We start from the raw sequence: 23670 nt of genomic DNA on the forward strand, positions 1-23670 counted from the left end.
AAACACACATACACACTTAGTTAATAAATGGAAATCTGCGTCCTACAAAATCCCATCAAAATCAACTGACAAAAGAGATCTGGGAGAGAATCGGGCAATCATGCTCAATTTTCTGGCTTCATGGAAAAATCAAATGGCAACAAAGAGATTCACAAACCATCTATCAGCTTCCTAAATACACCTGCTTAAACCTCGCTTTATGTTATAGATACATTCGTCATTTTGCAGTTTTTACTGATATTACTGGTTCTGGCATTCCGCTGTTACTTCCACCTCACCTCAGAACTGTCATAATTAAAGTGAAGAACACACCCTTTGCGTGTTGTATCTATACCTATTACTGGTTGATTCAACCTATCCTTGACATTTGACAAACAAGCATTAAAATACTTTTTGAGCCGCTGACGTAAATCATCTTAGTAAGCTGTAAGATTTGTTTACCCAGCACTGTAACAGACTAAAGGTCTAATAGCTGAGATCAGGCCGGAGAGATTTCCATCGATAAAGTCAAGCTATTTCATCAATCACTGATAACAATTTACAACAGATACAGTACAATAATCTTAGCCTGCAGGCAAAGTCCTGTCTCCATAAATCCCACAGGCAGATTCATTGTTTGTCTGGAGCAACTGGCCACCAGGAGAAACAGTCTGAAGATGACTTTCAGGAGGATAAAGATATTACTACCCAATGCAGCCACTGCATTTCATGCTTAGTTAACCTCATCATCTTTACTATCATCTTCTTTCACCCCTGCAATAATTTTATTTTTATTATAATTATCTATTATTTCGGTTTATTTTGAAATGTTGCAGTTTATTCAAGATATTTCCTAGTAAAGCTCTGAAGTACAAGGCACTGTTGCTTTCTGACTGTCTACTTTCCCAAACTCATCCACAGGAAAAAACTCCATGATGAAATATTCAGCCATCTCACTGAGTGCTATTCTAATACGGATTTATTTATTCATGCTGCTGCTGCTCATTCTCAAGGACAAAAACTGAGGCAAAATAAAAGCAACATCAGGATTTGTGTAAAGCATGATGCAGTTAATACATCATCTAAGGACCCACTATAGTATTCAAATTATACTGCAACATCAGATGGATCGGGTGAAGCCAAAGATAACAGTTCATACAAATACCAAATCATAAGCAACCAACAGCAGTACTCAATCCTCACCTAACACACAAATCCAGCAGTACATATAAAATAAACTTGATCACATAGAAATGCAGCACTTCTACCATAACAATGCAGTTACATACTACATCTTCCTTCACTGTGATAAATAAACACACGATCATCCTCCCTGACCTCTAAATCTGTTTCATGCCATTTGTGTTTTTCCAAGAGGCCATCAATTCTTTATGCTAATCCCAAAGAGAAAAAAACAGTGTGATCCTAAGAAGAACTAGTCATTCTCCACACATCTTACTGCAAGTTTGGGATAACAGATGTCATATGTTACTTTTCAAGAGTTGAGTCTTGTTTTAAAAAATGTTCTATAGAAATCAAAGATTTCTTTGGGATAACAGGGAGCATTTTGGGTTCTTTTTAAGCTAGAGTTCTAGTGATGCAGTTGTGTTGACAAGTAACCCAAGACATGAGTTGTCCCTAACTCCACCGACAGATGTGCAGAAAATGACAAATCCTTCTGAGGAGTTTAAGTCAAAATTCTGTACTGCATGTAATACCACAACTGGACCACAATAGGGACCATTGCACCATTAAGAGAGATGGGCAGTGAGCGAGAGAGGTACAGTGACAGTAAGTGTAACAGGGCGATAGAGAGAGAGAGAGAGAGAGAGAGAGAGAGAGAGAGAGAGGGAGAGAGTCTGAATATGAAGAATAGTTTGAATTATTCAGAGACATCAAAACAAATGGACGGATTCACAGATAGGTAAGATAGAGAGCAGGCCAGTGGAGAAAAGTGAAAGGAAGAAAGGACAGCGTGGTAGCGTGACCATGATGGCTTGCACTCATGACGAAGCACTAAAGATACCACACCCATAAGGGAAGGGGGAGCAAGTTGCAAGCCATGGGGGAGGTGGAGGCAGCGGGCACCATGGCAACGACAATAGTCACTCAATGAAAGTCATAAGATTCCAGTTATACTAGGCCTGCACAATACAGAGTCCTTTACCATACACACATATATTTATGTATAGAAACATGTACAAGTAGAACATCTACATAAATACGACTCTGGACATGCTGCAGGAGATGACAGCGGGGGGGGGGGACAGAGGAGAGAAGACAGGACGAATGTCTTGGATCATACCATGGTTGGCGTAGCAGAAGGAGGGATGGAAGGATGGAGGGATGGAGGGATGGTGGAGGAGGTGGGGAGGCGGACGAGGTTACCGTCGGAGCGTACCATTGGCCTTACCACAGGGGGGTGAGAGGAGGAAGAGGAGGAGGAGGAGGGCGAAGAGGAGGAGGACGAGGACGAGGAGGAGTCAGCTGGCTTTAAGGAAAGGCAACAAAGATCAGCACCAGAGAAGCGCCTTGGTGTGTGTGTGTGTGTGTGTGTGTGTGTGTGTGTGTGTGTGTGTCTGTGTGTGTGTGTGTGCATGTGCAGTATGTGTGTCTTTAAGTGCTTTTATTTGAAAAGTGGTTCAAATTTCACAATAACTGCTGGGCTACTGATGGTCAAGTCTCTGATCAACCCTCACATGGTGGAAAGGTAAAAAAGAAAAGTAATCTGGGCCAGGAGGGAGAATTCTGCCAGGCTGAATCAAAGTACTATAAGATTAAAGCATGTACGACTTTTAAACTATTGGGAAATTGCTGTCCAACGCCTTGAGGGCCAAAATAATGCATGATGGTCTGGGGCAGCCACAAAGGCGGAAAGAGCTGATGGTGTATGTGAGGTTTGTGTGTATGATGGTCAATGTAGGGGCGCCTCTGTAGCTATCTGTTTTTCTTTCTGCCAGCTGAAGCTAAAGTACAGTAACACTGGTTAAAGCTTAAGCTTGACTCAGGCTACGTTTACCAAATGCATCATGGCATTAAAGGACAATGCCTCCCTTTGAATATGTGTTATTCAAGCATCTCTCTGACCTGAGAGTAGCCAAGATCCAAGTTAAATAAGAACTTGAACCTACTTTTAGGTCAAAGATGCATCCGAATAACACAATAAAAAAGGCAGGAAGTTAAGATCATCTCAGTCAGTCAAAGGTGATTTTAGATGCTTTTGGAAATAGGAGCCAACAAGTATTTAACTAACATTGAGAAGCACAAAGATAACATACTGTAAGGAGACACCCACTGGTCATCTCTGGTATTACAGCATTATACACCACTTGGAGTGATAGATTAATTTCTAGTTTAATCTATGACTCGGGAGCTGTTCACTCTTTGATGTTGGTCCTGTTAAAATACCCTACCACATAATGAAGCATTTAAATGATTTTTAACAGAGCCATACACACAACTTTATGATTACATACATTAATGATGTACACTGAGGAACAGGTCCCTATATTTTGTCAAGATGCTTATAAACTTGTATTACAAGCACATACTCCTTAGGAAGGGATAAATGGTTGATGTGTTTGTGTGTGTGTGTGTGTGTGTGTGTGTGTGTGTGTGTGTGTGTGTGTGTGTGTGTGTGTGTGTGTGTGTGTACATGTCTAAGGAGAAGAGCTGAGGCATTATGGTGTGAAAGGAAGGAAAGTTGGGAAGATGGACAACTAGGAAGGAAGGGAGGGAAGAGCGATGGCTAAAGGGAAGTCAAGGATGAGTTGGAAAGATTGGGAGGAAGGAAGGAAGGAAGGATGGAGAAAGGGAGGGATGATAGCACTGATTCAAACTAAGTGCAGACTAAGTTAAAAATAATAGTTATGGGAGAATGTGTTTGTTTGTCTGTGTGTATGTGTATGACACAAAGGGCCAGATGGGCCAATTTAAGAATAACTCAAATCTGAATTTGCCTCAATTTTCAAGTGAAAACAAAGCTGTGACTAATTTAAGATTAAACTCAAATAATTTCTTGTTATCATATATCTCTTTATGATGTGACACAAAGCAAATTAAAAAGTCTACTGTGGACTTGAAGGATCTGGGCATGGGTTTTAAATGTAAATAAACAAAACAGTAAATTTGTAACTAAATATACAGTAGTCCTTTCAGGCTAAACTACAGTGCATATGTGAGTATCTGTAGTTGCAGCTCATCGGAGTTACCTTGAGCCTTTTTCTCACATTGCGTGTTGTGTTTTCAAGCAACAATTTCATCAGTTCAGTCAGTTCAAAAGGTAAAATGGGTCTCTTGAGAACATTATTACCCTCGAAATGAGGTTTAGGTTCGAACCATACATTTTGAGTTGTAATACTGAAACATTAAAATGCATTTTCATTTTCTTATGAGAAAAACAACACTAACTTATATATATATATATATATATATGAATGAGATAATTGGGTGACCCCTTAGGATATAGGAAAAGTATGAGAGACCCGTGTTACCCAGCTTGCATTTCAGGTGAGCAAGCAGCACCGCAAACCAACGAGAAAGAAGACAGAGAAAGAAAGAGATAAACATCCATAAAAAAAGAGTTAAGTGAACTGAAAAAGCTCAGAAAGAGAAGGAGAGAGATGGAGAAGAGAAGAGGAGGCATTCCGAACGGAGAACGAAATAGATACAGTCCATACTGGCATCATCTGCAAGACACCGCTCGGAGCAAACCACTACAAATCTGTTCACGCTACTTCTACTAAAAACCAAAAAGCAAAAAGAAACCATTTAGGATTTAAGAAGCACCCGCAGGTTGCTGAGGAGAATTAGAGACCCAGGGATTAAGAACTCTGATTCGATGACCTCAAAAAGTGCAGCTAATCTAAGCCAACAAGCACCCAACCAAGCAGCAAAGTGGGTGCACTCAAAAGAGAGATTTTAGCCATTTTACATTTACTTGAGGCAAAGTGATAACATTTTAAAAGCTGGACTGTTACTGCACTTCGCTGTGTACTTAGGAATGCAATGACAGAGAGGTAGCTTTTGGCAAGCTGCTACTATAAGTTTCTAATTGCATTGCTCAGTACGTTAGAAAGCATCCCTCTGTGCTTTATTGCCTGGTGAAATGCAGTAGCAGGCTAAAATCTAAAATGTCTCAGTGACAGGGTCCCAGATCAAAACCAGACTAGAGTTCTCACAGGATTGAAGTGCGGAGGGTTTCTTAAAAAAGATAAAATAGAAAAAGGTAGCTTGGGCATCTCATCACCCAAATCAATAAAAACCACCAGAGAAAAAAAAAAAAAAAAAAAAGACTTGGGGCATGCCTTTAGGTTAGAAGTGAGAGAGGAAAAAAAGGAACCATTCAGGAAGAAACGCAAACCAATCAACAAAATCAATCAAAACCAAATCAAAGGCAAACTCCAAACCAAAGCGTTAAGTGCAACATCAGTGACTTGTATAGATGACAAAGATGTATATCTCTGGCCCATTGAACCTCAGTATAAAGGGGGCTGATCCCAACAGAAACGTTTTTGTTGAGTGTCTATGGATATATTTATACACTCCTCTATCACCTCCCCACTGCCCTGACATAACAATCATGTAATAACTAGACAGATTAACTGAATTAAATATTAAAATGTCCAAGTACAGTTTTTGAAATAACTTGCTGTGGATTCTAAGCAGCTTTGTCAGCCTCTCATGGGGACAAATGGATTCCCTTTCTAAAGGCCCAGAAACAACAGCCAAGCTCATACACCCTTGGGAAACTCTAACCTTATTTGTATGCCTGACCAGTGCTGTCTGAGGTGAAACACACTGCATTCCACCACGGGGGAAAATACCGGTGAGCATGTGTGCAGGGCGTATATCTTTTTTTCTAACTTATGTCCTCAAACCAGCAGCAGGCTGAGGGTGTGAGAGCATTTTAGGCAAACCTACACTTAATGTGAATCCACATGTAGAAGAAATGTAACTATTATCAATGTGACATAATCAGAAACGGTTGGAGCTTAAATACATCAGTGTCTCAATCTAACCTGAGAATTAAAATAGTTTCCTTTTAAAGGAACATTGTGGGAAATGCTCTTATTTGCATTGACAAAGTATTGATCTTCTCATCTTATCTTTGGGAATGCAGCGTATTTACCAAAATATCAAACTAATTATTTAATGGATTAATCTTTTTCGGTAACATTTTTGCAGTGAAGCACTGGAACAGTAATTACATTAAGAACTAATAACTTACATTTAACATTTAAGTACTTTATTTAGAAGTGAGTAGATTTTTTTAATTTTTAATTTTCTATTCAATCTATTCTAAGTGCTAGACTCTCCCACAAAAATGTCCTTCAAAGTGTAAATAATGTTTTTTCATGTGACATTTTGCTCTGGTCATAGTATCAAATTATATTCTTCTCGAGCAAATCAGCACACACTGCAAAACTTGGCCTCTCCTATTGCTAAATTAAAAGGAGTTCTGTCCAGACACACATTGCAGTTTGCATGGTTCTCAGCCTATTCTCCTGCCAAAGAGCACTTTGAATATCACATGAATAAAACACCAATTATCCCTGAAGTGTAAATAGACACTCAACATTTGACTTGTGTTTGGGATATTCATTCTTATTCAGCCCCACTGTTGACCATAGGGCCTCCACGTCGATAATAAATGAATTCATACATACATTTACATAAATTTCACGGATCCTGAGTAAATCCATTTATGGATCAAATTGTTCCCCATGTCTGCACATTACTATTGTTGGACAAAAAAAACAAAACTGCAACTTGTATTTTTCTCATTTGAATTTAAAGTTTTCCTGGTGATTTATGAATTAACCCCAAGGTCAAATCTGTATTCATTACTTCTTCCAGGATATCTTTCTTTTGCAGAAATGTGGATCTTTTCTGTAAACATTATATACAGTATCAGGCCTGGATATGCCACCTTTACATCTGCCATGCTATACAGTGCCCATCATGCCAGGGGAATGGACACTATCCCCTTAGGCAATGATAAAAGATCAAATAATGTGAGACCAAACCAAAAAGCGTTAAGACAATGCATAAGTTCTATTGGCAAGTGCAATAGTTTTTGATGCTCAGCAGACCGAGGCATGAATACCTATCTGAAGCAGTTTCAAATATTAGAAAATCTATACGAAATACTGGAACTAAAGGAATAAAGTATAACTTCAGCCTTATTACATGGCAGAAGATAAAAGCGCAGGAATTGGAAGAGGGAGATCGTTGTGAAACAAGTTGTGAAACAAGTTGTGAAACAAGTTGTTTACAGCATCCATTGTCATTAACATTACATTTTTAACAAAATAGTAATATGATGGAGTGAAGAAAATGTTCCCCAAAAGCCAACATATTACTAGTAATTGAAACTGACCATGTCAAAAGGTATTTAGATGTCAACATCTAAGTTCTCCAAGCATAACTGGTCAGTATTTCACATGTTTAAATGCTCTGATTGCACTCCATCTGGCTGGTTTTCTCTGCCAGACTGATTCAGCCATCTCTGAAGTTCAAATGTGGTGCAGCTGAAGTTTCCTAATCATTTGAAAGCATGCAAGATGGGTATCGGCACTCTGTCTGTTTGTGTGTGTGGGAATGGCAGAGCAGGCAGGCAGGAAGGGAGGGAGGGAGTTGGACTACTTACGTTAACCTCAGTGATCGCTATGTCAACAATGCTACCCACAACTATCAAGGCATCAAATGTGTTCCATGCATCAACAAAATAATGCTGCGTAGGGGTGAAAAGAACAGAAAAACAACAGAAGAAAAGGACAGAACATAAGACATTTAAAAAATGGAAACAACGGAAAGTAAAGGAGAGAGGAGAAAAATAAGATAAAAAACATTATATACATGAGCATTGGAGTTTTTTTAGTAGGAGGAGAGAGGGAAAGAATCAACAAAATTCAACGGCAAAAAAAGAAAAGAAGGGGCAGTCTAAAACAGATGGACAGCAGGAAGAGCAGCGGCGATCGGTCATGCTTGTCCATGAGAGGAAAATGTCAACAACAAGAACAACAGTACAGAACAGATTGCAACAAAATCACAACGAAAAAAACGCCCCTGTTGCACTAGTTAAAAAAAAAAAAAAGATGTGTAAGTCTGTTTGTGATTGGTCAGTGAGTTAGTTCAGTTAGTGAGGGAATTAAAAACCTGAGGACATGTCACAGTTTGATATGAAGTGGACAAAAAATAAAGAACCCGGCAACATCTGAGATACTGTAAGGAATAAAGCAGGAGGACGCAAGACAGGAAACCCTTTGCGTTCAATGCTAAACCCGGCCTCTGTTCTCTCTACTTTTAAAGATACCCAGGAAGAATGCTTGTTCTTGCTCAGGAACCCTTGTGGTTAGGGGTCCCGCGAGTAGCAGCGGCCATCTTGGAGTTGGAAAGATGGAGGGAGAGAAGGAGAAGAAAGGGGGAAGAGAAAAGAAAGAGGCAGAGAAAGAAAGGAAAGAGAGACCAAGAGAAAAGACAGGACAACACGACACAGAGTAGCCACAGAGGAGAGGAGAGTGGCAGGAAATGAAAGATTCAGAAGAAGCAAGAGGGCACAAGACAGAGAGAAAGAGGGAGCGGCAAAGAGAGTGAGAGTGGGCATCGTACTTACGTTGATCTCACTGAGAATGACGTCTATTATGCTGCCAATTACGATGAGGAAATCAAACACATTCCAGGGATCACTAAAGTACCCCTACACAGGATGAGGTGAGCAGGAGGAGGAGGAGGAGGAGGAGGAGGGTAAGAAAGGTAGGTTAGAAGGAAAACAACATCTGCTGCCACTTCGCAGCTCTATTAAGGTGGTATGAGGTTTGTACAGTACACTGAGTAAACAAAACAGAGATCAGCTGATGAACCGACACACGAAAGGACCGTTTTTAATTCTAATGAACAGAATCTACTTGTTTCCTTTGCAGTATCTGTTCATCAAGTTCAGCTGAATATCCTGCTCTGTTATGGCGCGTTAGATGGCAGTTATCTAAGTTGGCAATGCTGCGGCAATGATTATATTGAAAGCCCACTTTGTTTGTTTAATTTATTGAGAACAATTCATCATCATTAGCGGTGAGTATTTATGAAAAACATTGAAGTAGCTTCAAGCCAAAACAGTATTATTATTTAGGATGGGAAAATAACAATATATATTATGTACTGTAAAATGAGCTGCATCTTTGAAGGGTTTTGTTATGTTCTGGTCTAGAGACATAGCTTTATTATAGTTGAATTCGGAGAGGCAGACAAGATCTAACAAGGGCAATTTGGAAAACCGGCCTGGCACATGGCCTTTTCAGAAACATTTCCATATACTGTAAAGCAAATAACATCTCATTCAGATTCAGGGCTGCTTATTTTCCCATAGAACATTCAGATTTTTTCTATTACTGTGGGCTAGGAAGGCTTATGATGTTATCATGTTTATTCTAATGTTGTGCAACAAGATTGGAAGAAATCTTAGTTATTGTATGTCTAAAGAAGGTTGGAAGTTGGAGCAGGGGAATTACAATGATCACTGTCTGTATAATGAGATTTGAGGCTTCTACATTTTAGACTGACTATATACTTTGGTTCACCTACAGAATAACGGTATAACTTCCCCCCAAAAAAACATTAGGTATGCACAAACAAATATCACTCATTTGTTGTGGGTAAAGTGACAGCTACAGAGAGATTCTGAGTGAAGGTTAATCTTACTGATTGATATTAAGCTTCATCATCTGACATCAGCAGTGGAGGGATCATCTTAAAAGGTTATGCAGATATTACAAATTATTTCTGGACTCTATAGAGGTTTAAATTAAGGTGTTTAGGGGTGTAAGAATATTAATGTCAAACCAGGGTTAACATGAATAGAACTGAGCATTAGTATCTAACATCCAGTTTGCTGGGACTCATTTTGACACGTATCGGTTTTAAAAGTTGAGCAAAGTCAACAATGTGTTCAGTATTCAGAACTATACAACACAGCAAAAAGAAACCTGAGTAAGAAGGCTGAGACAGCGAAACCTGTACAAAAGTTAAAAGGCATTAGCACATGTTTTTTTCCAAATAGCAAATGCTACTGGAGCTGCTTCCACTTGTGTGTTGACGACTGTAATACCTGGAAGTAAAAGTGTTAGGGAACTGGTCCTCTGTGTGTGCCGGAAGAGTTTACCCAAGTCAAGCTAATGCAAACAAGGAACATCCTAAGGTTGCATCTCTCCCACACACAAATTAAGTGGCACGTTTTAATTAGCAATGATCAAATGGTTTGGGAACATGTTGACATGCTGCACTTTCACTTAATATATAGACTTAATTCATGAAAGAAAGTAAAGAGGTTTCAGTTTGTATATCTGTTAAAGGTTTATAACTTTCAAAACTGCAAAACTGCTTTTAAAAAAATCTGATCTGATCAGTTTAACCTTACTTGAAGAAAACATCACAAAACATAATGCAGTGCAGCATGAGGTCATTTCCCAAGCCTAAATGGTCCAAGTAGATCATTATTTTCAAAAGTTATTACAAGAGAACTATTTTTCATCCATCTTAATACATGAACACATTTTGTAGAACATGATTTGGATTTTTATAGATAATTGGAAAAACAAAACAAGTAAGTTTTAATTTGTCATTTAAAACAATATTTTTCTGGATGCCATTCATTAATTGCAACAAATAACTTACAGCAATTAAATCCATATTTAAAATAAATAAAAAGTCAAATGAATTCCTTCACGCACGAAAATATATTTTTCTTTCTCTTTAACAGCACTGACAAATTAGAATTTGATGTACTGATTCTAATTAGCATAATATGTAAAAGTGACACAGGCACTGTTGCCAAGTGTACGGAAGGAAAAGCTAAAAGAAAGAAAAGAAAATGACCATCAGCAGGCTGTTTGATTTCACCCTCATTTTTCTCCAGCTCACCTCAGTGTATTAAAGAAGTCAGTGAGCTGAAGTAGAGTTAAAAGTCATCAATAACTGTAAATACATGTTTCTCATCTTTTTCTCTTTTTACAACCTGTACTGTGGAACAATAGAGTAAAAATGCAGTTTTAAACTATGTTTTTGGTATTGATTGTGTTGCAAGTTTTTTCCACTAACCCTGCTGTAATAGGGAGAGGCATTCCCATCTGTTACTGTTTAAATAGCTACTGATACACCAGGAAGTCCTCAGATTGGACCAATAAACCCAGACAGCTACATAGCAACAACAGCAGGGTAACAAGGGAGCAGTGAGATTAAAAACCACATGATGCCGTCCACTAATCATGTTTCAAATCCACAGTATGGTAATTATCATCTGGAGGAAATTAAATAGGGATTAGGTATATGCAGCTCGACATCAGGAAGCAGTCATTTGCAATAAATGTGAGTCAATGCCTTAAACATACGGTATTTGAGCACTCTATTCCATTCATTTGTTGTAAGTTATTATTAATAGTGAGAAGATTTGAACATTTTTTGAACAAATATTTGCTATGTTGCTCTGTCTACTGTATTGCACATGACTGTTACTCTATTCTGCAGCTCGAGAAATGGACCTACCCTAGGTTTGAAGGCGATCAGTTTAAGGATCATCTCCACAGTGAAGAGTCCAGTGAAGAGCATGTTGAGGATGTTCATGGCATCATTGAAATTTTTGGTCTGTCCGTGATGCTGCAAAGACACATAAACAACTCATTATTGTCCACAGGTGGACAATACAACAAGTGTGTACTTGCATTCTGTGAGTATGTATGTGTGAGACTCACCTGCATGGCCAGACAGATGGTGTTGAGAAGGATGAGTGTGAACATCAGGTACTCAAAGTAGGTGGAGTTAACCACATACCACACCTTGTACTGGTAAGGGTTCTTGGGGATGTAGCGACGCAACGGCCGTGCCTTCAAAGCGTACTCCACACACTGACGCTGTGACACACACACACACACACAAACGTATGAGCATGCACAAACAAACATTTGCCTTTAAATTGTATCTGGTTAGATAGCCCCCCCCCCCCCAACTCCTCATCACTCCGTCTCACTCTGTACTCAGACCACCATGGAGGAAAAGCTGTAGAGATGTCTTTTGGCAGGTTAAAAAAAAAATGTTCTGCCCAGGCTACTTTCCCAACCTCTCTGTGTATTTCCATGTTCTTGCAGAGACGGTATCATCACAGAAAACCCAGCTGCAGGGACTTCTTTCGTTTCTTTATTTAAGCTTTACTCTCGTCTTCTGTCTGAACTGCTGCAGCTCCCTCCTGGCTGCACTCCTCAACTAGTTCAGCCCCTAAAACATTGTTCAGCCTCTCCAGATTCTCCCATACCTAAACCCCACTGCCTGGCCTCCATTCCCTCTCTCTTGTGCCTCCTAAATGACAAAAATGACTTTCCCACTTCAGTGAGAACAGCAGTCACTCTCCCGCTACTTTAACCTGAAAACTTGTACTTCATGTCTATCTTACTGCTAAACAAAATAATAAAAACTACAGTTATACACAAACAACGTTGTGCACAATTTCAGTAATAGTTGATATAAAGCAGACACAAACACTACCTGATTCTTGTCCAGCTCACAGTTCTTATATTCCTGCTCCCCTTGCTCCTGGAATGTGACGATGACGAAACCGACGAAGATGTTCATCATGAAGAAGGCGATGATGATGATGTAGATGATGAAGAAGATGGAGATGACCACGCGGTAGTTGTAGACGGGGCCAACATCCTCAGCGTGAGAGTCTATGGCCCGGTACAGTAACCTGAGGGAGGGCAGGGACAGATTCAGTGACGGAAAGGAAAATGGAGATTACAGGACAGAAAGAGGGTTGAGAGGAAAGGTGCTTAACCCTCAATTAATACAGAAAAAAAAGCTTTAATTAGCAGAAAGTATAGGGTGGGATACACCAGGACTGCAGAACTGAAAAGACAAGTACACAGTGTACATACAGTATCCAGATCAATAAACAATGTGTTTGTATGCAGACACGCACCCTGGCCAGCCCTCAAAAGTAGACACAGCAAACAGAGCCATCATGCCTTGCAGGACATCGTCAAAGTTAAAGTCACTGTTCTCCCACACTCTATGGGCTCTTTCAGGCTTCCCCACATCACCATCCTTATACATGATGTAGAAACCCCTGTAAATACAAGTAAGTACACACACATATATATATATATATATTCACGTTTTATCCAGTAGTTATGCTATAAGACAGGGTACAACAAGCTGCTTGGAAGAGGAATCTCTTACCTGCAGTCGGCCTGAGTTTGTTTAGAGCTGTCAGTACAAAAGGAGAACTTGCCCTGATGGAAAAACACAGAAATGTAGAACTCAGTATTGAAAAGAACATGATTATGCAATTATCCCTGATGATATTTCCCTCCTTTCCTCTTACCTTAAAGAGCTGAACTCCGATACAGGCGAACATGAACTGGAGCAACGTGGTGACGATGACAATGTTGCCGATGGTCCGGATGGCCACAAAGACGCACTGCACTACATGCTGGAAAAAGCAACAAAAATGATAGTGAGTATAAGGTTGTGTGTTTTTTTGTTAAGAGGAGAATATCTGTATATTATGTGTTGTGTGTTTTTAGACAGGTAAGAGCTCTTACCTTCAGTCCTTTGGCTCTGTTGATGGCTCTCAGTGGTCTGAGCACTCGCAGAACCCTCAGAATCTTCACCACATTAATTGCACTGGACCTGAAACAAACATGGAATTTAACTACTGACCAGTCAAACACACAGTTTACTATTTAGACATATATGCAAGGTTAAGACAACTCACACACAATGATAGCAGTTTGTAAACACAAACTGAAGCATGAGTTGACAAAACTGTAGAGATCGAGACAACACATAAAAGCTAAGGAAATTAAAATGATCAAGATACAAGTAAACTGAACAACTGAAGCCAAATAACATCTGACAACAACTACCCTCACCACCATGCTATATAATATAGACAGATTTTTAACAGGAGATTGGTAGACATTAATCTGAGGAAGTCAACGTTTATTAGGCTAAAGTCATGTGTCTAAATCCGAATAATTAGATTACAGTCTGGTTTGGCTTCCTACTAAAGTAATTATCATATACTGTACTTGTTGCACCTCCTCTGACAACGTTAAGAGTACTGATTATCTATCAAAATCAGGTTATGGACCGTGTAACAAGCAGACATTAATCATAAACTCATTATGCGTAAGAAAACAGCCCTTTTTTCCCTTGTTTCCCTTTTTTTTTAGCATTATTTGTCTACAATAGCAAAAAAAAATACTCTTAAAGTGTTCATGAAATAAAACACACACAAATACATGTGGTTCATGGACAAACACATACAAGTACAACACAGGTAGACCAACACAAATACACAAACAGGCAAACGAAGAGTTATTGTTCTGTAAGAGAGTGTCAGTTAAAGCCAAAGGTCAAACAGCCTATGACCTTTTAAACGACATGGTTCAAAGGAAAAGGTTTTAACATACTAACCAAAAGAATCAAATGAATACCTTGACATTTTGAATGTTACAATTAATGTTTGGAAAAAGCTTGAACATTGGTCCTTTGGTAGTCTGAACTAGACCTCCCAGGTGTGTTATTACTTTGTGATGTTAACGGGTGTCAAACGTGATATAATTCTAGCATGCCATTATCTTTTACCTTTAATTTCAGTGTGTAAATCTAATAAGCCAGTTATTCAGTTAACTGAAGAACAAATACAAAAACTTTTTCCTAAGGTGTCACAAAGGTAGAGGGGAAAAAAAAGTGTATTCAAAATGTCAATGTATCCTATTCAGGGAGTGACTTTTTAGATGGTTAAAGGAGTGATTTAAAGGGAGTGACATTACTCAGTGTCGACTTTTAAACAGAAAGTAAGGAAAGACCCGTTGTGCAAGATTTTACACAGGAAGGTAAAGTTTAAGGGCAGTTAAAGGTAGTTCGTATGGAGTGGGAGTTCATCAGCAACATATCAGTCAAACCAGCTGTGAAGATATCTTAAAGGGATACAATCCAAACAAATGTCAACTGAATATTTAACTTTTTAAATGTAGAAAAATACAAAAAGTTGTACTTCAGTGGACTGGGTTGAGGGGAACGATTAAGCTGTTACATGCAATTTGATTCTTAAAAGTTTCCATAAAAAGGAAAAATACAGTCTATAAATAATTGGTTAATAGTTTTAAATCAGCCACACTGCCATAAATATTTTACGTGAACTAATGTTAGCCTTATTTTATGCTGTCAACACACAATATTATGAGACTACACAAGCAGAAACATCTGGAGTTTACTGTATGTTGTTAATTGCTTTACAACTAATCATTTGCATATTCAGTTAATAACCTCTTTACAGAGTTTTGCTATTTCTACACATAACTTCAAGGTGCAACAGATATACATTTAAAGAATATCCCCAGAGAGATACTCCTTTAATATTAGGTAGTAACAGTATTAAGGTAAATGTACAGTAAATACTGAGACTGGAGTATAAAAAAATCTGTCACTACTAAATGCATCACCATCACAATTAATTTGACTGCTATGTATTCAAGAAGAATCCCACACACGTACTACTTTTAACAAGCAAAATCACTGAGTTTTAGCATCAAGGTGTCATTTCTATAGCCCAGGAGAGTTCAGCTTATCCAGAAACATGAGGACTGAGTTTGAGCTGGCCCCGAAAAATGTGTCAAAAAATAGAGCAACAAACATATTAACATTCACTCGATGTGACAGGTGACTACAGTATTAGAGGACACAGGGGAACCACTCCCCGCAGAAAAAAAACCAATCACTGCATCAAAACCAATCATGCTGACGCCTGTATAGAGGCATTTCTGGTGCAAAAGCCTACAATGTGTTCATTATAGCAAGTCACCAATTTATTATCACTACAGTATAATCCCGCTAAACCTTCGCCTGTTCATAACATCACAAATTACAGTTTTGGGTTTCTTTTTCTTGCTCTGAAAGAGGCTTTGACTAAAACTCTCCAAAGCCATAGAAATACCAAATCAAAAGAGTGACAGCTTTACACAGTTAAGGTGAAGGTCTGTTAAGGGGGGTTATTAATGCGGACTAATATGGACTTACGTCGAGAAGTCTAGTCTATTAAGCATTAGAGACAGAGAGTGTAGCATAGCATATTAAACATCAGAAATATCACAGCATTTCAAGGAGATAATTGCTACAAGAAGCATTGAACATATTCAATAAACATCACAAAGAGAAAAAGGGGATTGGGAGTAATGAAGTGTAAAGTTGTTAGAGAATAGAGAGAAGTGTGAAGCAATTTACATTAACAAAATCGTTTTCCTCACTTTGCCACTTTACCACTTGATTTATGTGTTCTTGGACTGGACTAGTGTTTCTTGCACTAGTCATTATTTGCTCAACTAATCCAGTCTTTTAACATGTAATAACACAAATGTATGCTTGAGGATATTGTAAGCTTCACTGATGAAGTCGCTTGGAATTGCTGCCAAATAATGTCGGCTTATATCAGTGCATACAATTTGAATTAAAATGCTGAAGCAGCGAATGATTAAAATGGGACAACAGTATAAAACATGCATGAGGAAACATTGTATTGCACTCACTGTATTCCAGAGGAGATGAGAGACACACTGACGACCACCAGATCCAAAATATTGAAATAGTTTCTACAGAATGAACCTTTATGGACGAAGGCCCCATAGGCTGTCATCTGTAGGGGTCAAAGTTCATAATTTTGTCAACCAAAAATGGATAGAATCACAGGTTAGCAGTGTACATGGGGAGCATATATGATGCATAGTGATATGACATTATCTGCAAGTATTTGGTCATTGTTTTAACTTTTTTTAAGGAACGGTTTACTACTAAGGACACATACTTAAAGTTATTTGACTGACTATTTTTGATGTTCTGATGCAGCAAAGGCCTTCTCGCCAGGTACATCAACCAGTTTGCAACAAACATTAAACATTGTTTGTCAGCAGCACAGCCAAAAATCAGTCTCTATTACGATCCTAAATGTAGGCACTCTTTAAAAAGATGTTTGGGACCACATGGAAGTAATTCAAAGGAATACTGTAGCACTTGCAGGTTATAAGGACCCCTTATCATGTATCACAAACATTAAATACTACCTTAAGAATGATCTCTATGGTGAAGAGTCCAGTAAAGACATGGTCTGCATAGCCCAGGATCTAAAAAAAGCAACAAAGGGAATCATTGTATGAAGTTTAGGGATACCATTTCCATGATAGTGCTGGACTAATGTATTCTACACAATATCATTCCTGGGATTAAAACAATATTCAAAGGCTTTCATTATGTCATCCGTTGTGTTTGTAATAATACTAACCCTATGCTAAAATTGTGACTGAGGTTGTTCAACATGTACAAGGCTGAATGAATTTGGCAACCTTCAAAACTTAACTCAATGAAAACCAACCTGGCATTCTTGCCAATTCTAGAGTCAACCCGTAACAAAACAACTGTGTAATGGTCTGAGCTTTTAATGGAATTGTTTACATGGTTGAAACAAACAGAGAAACAGGAGGAAGTGCAGTTCTTCGGGGGTTACGGCTGAAATTATGGTCAAACTGTAGCCTCGTCCTGGATGACTCCACAACATAATGAAATAATAAGGCTGAGCTCAGGTCAGAGGATAATGGATTCCAATTGAACTAAAATATACTTTGAAAACAAAGCGGAATCTGAAAAACAGGATGTATTATTTCATTAAGGTTTCAGACTAAGGTTAATTGAGGTAGACTAATATCCAGCCGTCTATACGATAGCAAAGGGAAACACAATAAAGCAGATCTTTTCAAGCCTCCAGCGGATCTTGCTCACTGAGAGAACAAACAATACACAAACATACATACAGCACACACAGAGCTCAGTACAGTACTCTTTACATTAGATCTCAGCTCATGAATTACATCCATAAACACTAAACAACATTAATATATTATCGATATGGTGATGCTCTATATCAGCAGTGAAGACATTGTCTCCATGAATACAAATAGTACATGTTTTGAGATTTAACAGTTTGGCCTAAGGCTGAGTAAACAGTTTCAGCTGTTGTATGCAAATTTATATATGCCATTTCTTATTGATACAAAAAATACACTTTCTTGGTTAAATGGGGAATAATTGAAACAAATACATTTTAACCACATTTCTTGGCTGCATGTTAAGTTTCCAGGCTGGCTTAATAAAACAAAGAGTTAAATTGACAAGACAAAGCCATTTCACATATTCTTAACATGAAGTTAGTCACAGTACTCTAGAAGAAGTCTCATTAAGTGTAACAGGCCAGTCACAATAAACTTTAGTTCCCCAAAGCTGTCAGCTATAATCCATTTAATACAGAATGAAATATGTTGGCAACTACGGATTACTAAATTTGTTTGCCTCTGTCTCTGACCCTCTTGCCTCTGTGACTTGATGTATATTTGGCCTTATATGTGTTTATACTGCATTCATACTTTAATACAAGTATTTTTTATTTTTATTGCGTGTGTTACCTGGTTTCTGAAAGAGTCGTTCTTGACCGGGTCCTCTGCTGCCAGACTGATGCTGCTGAGCAGGATGAAGAAGAGGATGAGGTTGGTGAAGATGTTGTGGTTGACGATCTTATGGCACAGAACCCTGAATCTAAAAAACAAAGTGAGAAAAACATATTTGAGTCCCTTGTTACTTAAACATTTTATACAATCAGATAGAGATTTGAACAAAGAGGATAGAAAAATACGTGGAGAAACAGACAGATTGGATAAAAACAGAAAGAGAGGGGGGGGGAAATGAGGTTAGGCAGAATTGTCCTCTTACTTGTTGGTGTGGCTGAAAACGAAGAAAGCGCGGGCCTCAGGCATGGGAATGGCCTTCTCCTTCAGCTGAACGTCGGAGAGTGGCCGCGGCCTCGGGCCCACTGGCATCTCCGGCTCTTCTTCATCATCTTCTCCTGATGAGAGGGAGGAAAAAGTAAATAGTTTTAAAAGATGTTAAGTAAATGTGCGTTAGCAGAAACTCCACCAACTCTGATTGGTGGAGGCCGCTGTAACAATGGAAATGGCTAGAGAGGGTACATGCTTCTATGTGCTGCTATGGTGTCTGCGCCCGGATTGAAAACCGGGCCAAACTTTCCATTATATTATAAAAATAGTTCACCTGAAAGATTTGAGGCAAGAACTAAGCCACACAGCTGCTCAATGTGTAATCATTTTATATCAACAGTGGTAGGTTCAAAACTTTGAGGAGTTTGGAGAGGGCAGCGAGTCGCCAATCGCAATAGTTTATGGGATGAGTAGTCCCTTCACTCTTAAAATAATTACCTACACAGTCTTGTATCTTTGCATTTTTTCCATTTTTCTAATATTTAGTTTACTCCAATCAAATGATTTATGGTCACGATTCATCTAATCTAATTATTCGTACGTAAACAAAGCACATGCATCTGGTTTGTGGGTTACCTATGTAATCATTGGCAGGGTATGGGTTCTTCTCTTCACTCTCATCTCCACAGTAGTCATCCATGGTAATCTGCAGAGAGAGAGCATTATATTTATTTACCAACTCATGGATTTCTCATACAACACACACACTTGCGTGTGCTTTTTGAGGTCTGTGTCTTTATCTTTCTTGAGATGTGCGTGTACCTTAGTAGCTGTGTTTGTCTCTCCATCAGAGGTGATGGACTTCAGCTCTATCTTCTCCTTCTTCTTCTTCTCCTTCTTCTCCTCCACCAGAGGCGGCTTCTCGTTGGCATGACGTTTCTCTGGACTGGCCAACCTGGAGAAAAAGGGAGAAGTTTAGCATCTTTACTCTTTTCTTAAGTGTATTCAATCACAATTAATTCAACACCAAAAGAACAAAATAAACATATAGATTTTCAATGATGGGGAGTATTTCAATCACAGAAGGAGGATGTGCCGTTATAATCACAGTCAAACACAGAGTGAGCAGTCACATGGTTGTTTTCCATCACACTTTTCTTTGAAGATCAATACAAGCTGCAACCAAAAAGGAGACATTTAATGATTTGTGCCATTGAGGGGGACACTTTCTTCCTCAGCGGCACTAAAAGCTCACATTACCATCGCTAACAAATTACCTTTGCACTGAATGAGGCGCTGAAATTACCCAATAAAATTGGCACAGACAGAAAAGCCAAGCAGACAAATGTCAGCTTGGCTTTAACACATAATAATATGTTCGTATTCTAATTGTAAAGCATTTTTAGTACTTTGATTTCAAAGCTCGAGTACCTGCATCCTTAAATGCCTCCTTGCCTAACTGCCTATATTCCATTTTATATATTTATTTTACTCAGTTTACTGTCTACTTGTTTTTCCTTATCTTTCTGCTTTACCTGGCAAGTTTTTTCCTCTCCTTCTCCTCTTCCTCCTCTTTCTGGGCGGATGTCAGGCTCTCAGCGTCTGCCAGATTGTCGACAGCAATGGCCAAGAAGACATTGAGTAAGATATCTGTTCAGAGGGGTTGAAGCTAAGGATGTTTCTGACCCAGCAGATCATTTGTGTGGTTGGTTGCCAATAATCCTGGTAGGCTAAGTGGATAATTAGCAATCTTTCTGCATCTGAAAGACACTGAACAGCTTGAGTAGAGATGCTCAGTGTGGGCTTCATGAGTGATATCATGCAAAACAGACCCTTCCCTGCTGCTTCCGCATCCTAAATAGGGGATAGATTTCATTCAAAAACAAAACCAAACACATTGTTTTGTGGTTGAAATGATGCAATTTAACAGAATCAGAAAACAAACAGACTTTGGATTTTTGAGTTCTTGTTATCACTCATCACCCCTCCACCTCTCTTAAGATCCACTTCATATAGGCTGTTCTTTTGAGGCAGGATACAGTTTCCACAGATGAAGAGGATGATAAAGTAGATGCAGACCAGCATGCCAGGGAAAGACGGGCCACCGTACGCCATGATACCATCATACATCACAGAGTTCCAGTCCTCTCCCGTTAGGATCTGTGGAGAAAGAAAGACATTGAATTAAAATCTTGAGAAAATCTTATGAAAGTTGGAACTCATTGGAAGGAAGTCACACTCTTGTCACAGTGACATATTACATTTCACATCACTGTAGGACTCACACGAGATTAAATTATTTTTTGTACATTGGAGAAGACAAAGGCCATAATTTTACTGACACAAGCTGAGAATACAAGACAGGCCAAGATGGAAGAAAACAACTCGGGAAAACAAGACCCAGACCAGAAAATGTTGCCGTATCATCACCTGAAACACAGTGAGCAGAGACTGGGGAAAGTTGTCAAAGGTACTGCGTCTGGTCTCGTCGAAGTTGAATTTCCCCCCAAACAGCTGCATGCCGAGCAGGGAGAAGATAATGATGAAGAGGAAGAGCAGGAGCAACAGGGAAGCGATGGAGCGAACAGAGTTCAGCAGGGAGGCCACCAGGTTGGACAGGGAGTTCCAGTATCTGTGGGAGACACATCCAGTTAATATGTGTGCATGCACACAAATACAAGTACATACAGGTGTAAAAGAAGATAACTAAACATGCATCCTGAGGACATTTTTCAATCTAACAGTTGCTAATGTGTTTCAGTATCCAGTGCAGAAAGAGTTGACTTTAAAATGTTAATGTATGTGTGTGGAAGGACATATGGATACTCGATAATCGTCAATACTCAAGATGTCTATACCAACCTGGTTATTTTGAAGATTCTCAGCAAGCGTACGCAACGCAACACAGAGATGCCGAGAGGAGACATGATCTTGGTTTCCACCAGAATGGTCTCAAGAATTCCTCCACATACTACAAAGCTGTCGAAGCGATTGAAGAGCGAAACAAAGTACGCCTGTGGAGAGTTTAGAGAGGAGCAAAACGTTAAGGTAGCAAACACTTGAGACAGGAGTTTACGTTCCTCTTGACACATAATACAATCTTTTCCCATACAACTAATTTTGAGGAAAAATAATGCTTAGCAACCGACCTGCAGACCCAGACTGTACATCTTCAACACCATCTCACCAGTGAAGAGTGCTAGCATCACCTTGTTGGCTATGTCTGAGGAGGAGGAAAGACAGGAGAGGGAGTAAGGAGGAAAGTGGAAGGGTTGGAAAGAGGAAACGGGAAGAATAATAGGGTGAATAAGGATATACAATGCAAAAAAGGTGAATTATTTAGCTACGATCACAATGAAAAGAGGTATGTCAGTGTTACTGTGTACGTTAATGTATGTGTGTGCTCACGTACCTTGTACATCAGTTAACCACTGAGGCTGCCGGTGATGTTCAGAGGCGATGGTCAGAGTGTTGAGGAAAACCAGGAAGATGACCAGCCAATAGAAAACCTGTGATTTGACCGCCGCCCTGCACTTCCTCCTACACAGCCTGTTCCACCTCCGAGAGTATCGACTAAGGAGGAAGAAGCAGAAAATGAGAGATGGAAAGGTGAGGAAAGAAGGGAGAGAGGAAAGAAAGAGGAAGAGCCCATGAGAGAAGAAAGAAGAAAAAAACAAATCCGAATGGTCAAAAGAAACAAGTGAAGAAGAGAGTGGGAAAAAAACAGCGGATGAGAAAGAAGAAAAATAAATAGTCAATTAGTCGGTCTACAAAGTAGTGATGACATCATCCGTTGGCTGGTGGTAGTCTCTTGTTGAGCTGTGGAGAAGTTAGTCATCCTCAAAGACGTTTCACACCAAGAAAAAGTCAGTACGATGAGCTATGTTGCAGGATGAAATATGGACCATTTGAGGAAAAAAATGAACGCTTATTCTCATGAAATGATTGAGGGAACAAGTTTAAACTGAAATATGTCAAACTGCTATTCACACGTCAAGGGAAATTCCTGCTTCAAATGAATAACTGGTTCATTTTAGCGTAAAAAACTAAATCTTTTTACACAATTCAAGATGATTTCCGGTGTTGTTATATGCCCAAGGTCTTTTGCACTTTTCCTGCCCTCTACTGTTGAAAAATGAAAGTTATTGTTTCTGGTAATTGCCAGCTTCACACCTCGCACTCACATCCAAGTGAAGCACTCTACTTAAAGGGTCACACCAATCTTCACCTACACTGATGTACCAATGACCGGACAACTGTAGCGTGTAATTACAAGAAAATCTATGAGGAAATCTATCAGACCAAACAATTCATAACAACTAAATGAATTCAAACCATAACTGCCCTAATCAATCATCTGTCTTTTTCTATTGTGGGTGTCTATTGATTATCCACCCTTAACCCCTTCCTCCACTGATACTCCACAACAACAGAAATGGTTGCAAGGAGATTTCACAGCTCACCAGGAATTGTTATTCTTCTCTGCGTATACATGATTCATGTTTCACCAGTCTTCTGAGTGTGTAGTAGCTATTTAGAGTCATGTATGGCACACAGCGGCTTCTGCCATGATGCACACACTGAATGTTACATGAGACACAACTCACAAGACAGGCGGACATGCATTATCAAAAAAAAAAGACATTTGTAATGTCTAGGATTGTTATTTGAGGAAACATATTGTGTTACAGTATTTTTTTCATATTAAGATCTACAAAATTATTTTGTCCCCGATAGGAACAATAAACCTCATTGTTTTTCTAGAAAATGACCAATGATCTTTTAAGGAATATTTCCAAATGCTTTCATGCAGAGAGTAGGATGAGAAGATTAAATGACTGTTTAATCTGTTTAATGGCTGTACATTATCTGGCTGTTATAT

The 23670-nt window shown here is 39.0% G+C and overlaps 1 protein-coding gene across 1 annotated transcript in view; it reads right to left on the reverse strand.

The window, feature by feature from the left end:
• cacna1c (calcium channel, voltage-dependent, L type, alpha 1C subunit) overlaps nucleotides 1-23670 on the reverse strand; it is a 173552-nt gene that overhangs the window by 14406 nt on the left and 135476 nt on the right. Inside the window, 21 exon segments of the mRNA XM_054624630.1 lie at nucleotides 2285-2470; nucleotides 8597-8680; nucleotides 11518-11628; nucleotides 11724-11882; nucleotides 12511-12712; nucleotides 12944-13090; nucleotides 13204-13256; nucleotides 13349-13456; nucleotides 13569-13656; nucleotides 16557-16663; nucleotides 17088-17147; nucleotides 18480-18609; nucleotides 18784-18916; nucleotides 19425-19494; nucleotides 19611-19743; nucleotides 20324-20438; nucleotides 20828-20948; nucleotides 21219-21420; nucleotides 21651-21802; nucleotides 21938-22011; nucleotides 22201-22361. Of these exon segments, the coding sequence (XP_054480605.1) occupies nucleotides 2285-2470; nucleotides 8597-8680; nucleotides 11518-11628; nucleotides 11724-11882; nucleotides 12511-12712; nucleotides 12944-13090; nucleotides 13204-13256; nucleotides 13349-13456; nucleotides 13569-13656; nucleotides 16557-16663; nucleotides 17088-17147; nucleotides 18480-18609; nucleotides 18784-18916; nucleotides 19425-19494; nucleotides 19611-19743; nucleotides 20324-20438; nucleotides 20828-20948; nucleotides 21219-21420; nucleotides 21651-21802; nucleotides 21938-22011; nucleotides 22201-22361 (2596 nt within the window).

The sequence above is a fragment of the Anoplopoma fimbria genome, chromosome 23, assembly GCF_027596085.1.
Source record: "Anoplopoma fimbria isolate UVic2021 breed Golden Eagle Sablefish chromosome 23, Afim_UVic_2022, whole genome shotgun sequence".
Classification (NCBI taxonomy): Eukaryota; Metazoa; Chordata; class Actinopteri; order Perciformes; family Anoplopomatidae; genus Anoplopoma; species Anoplopoma fimbria.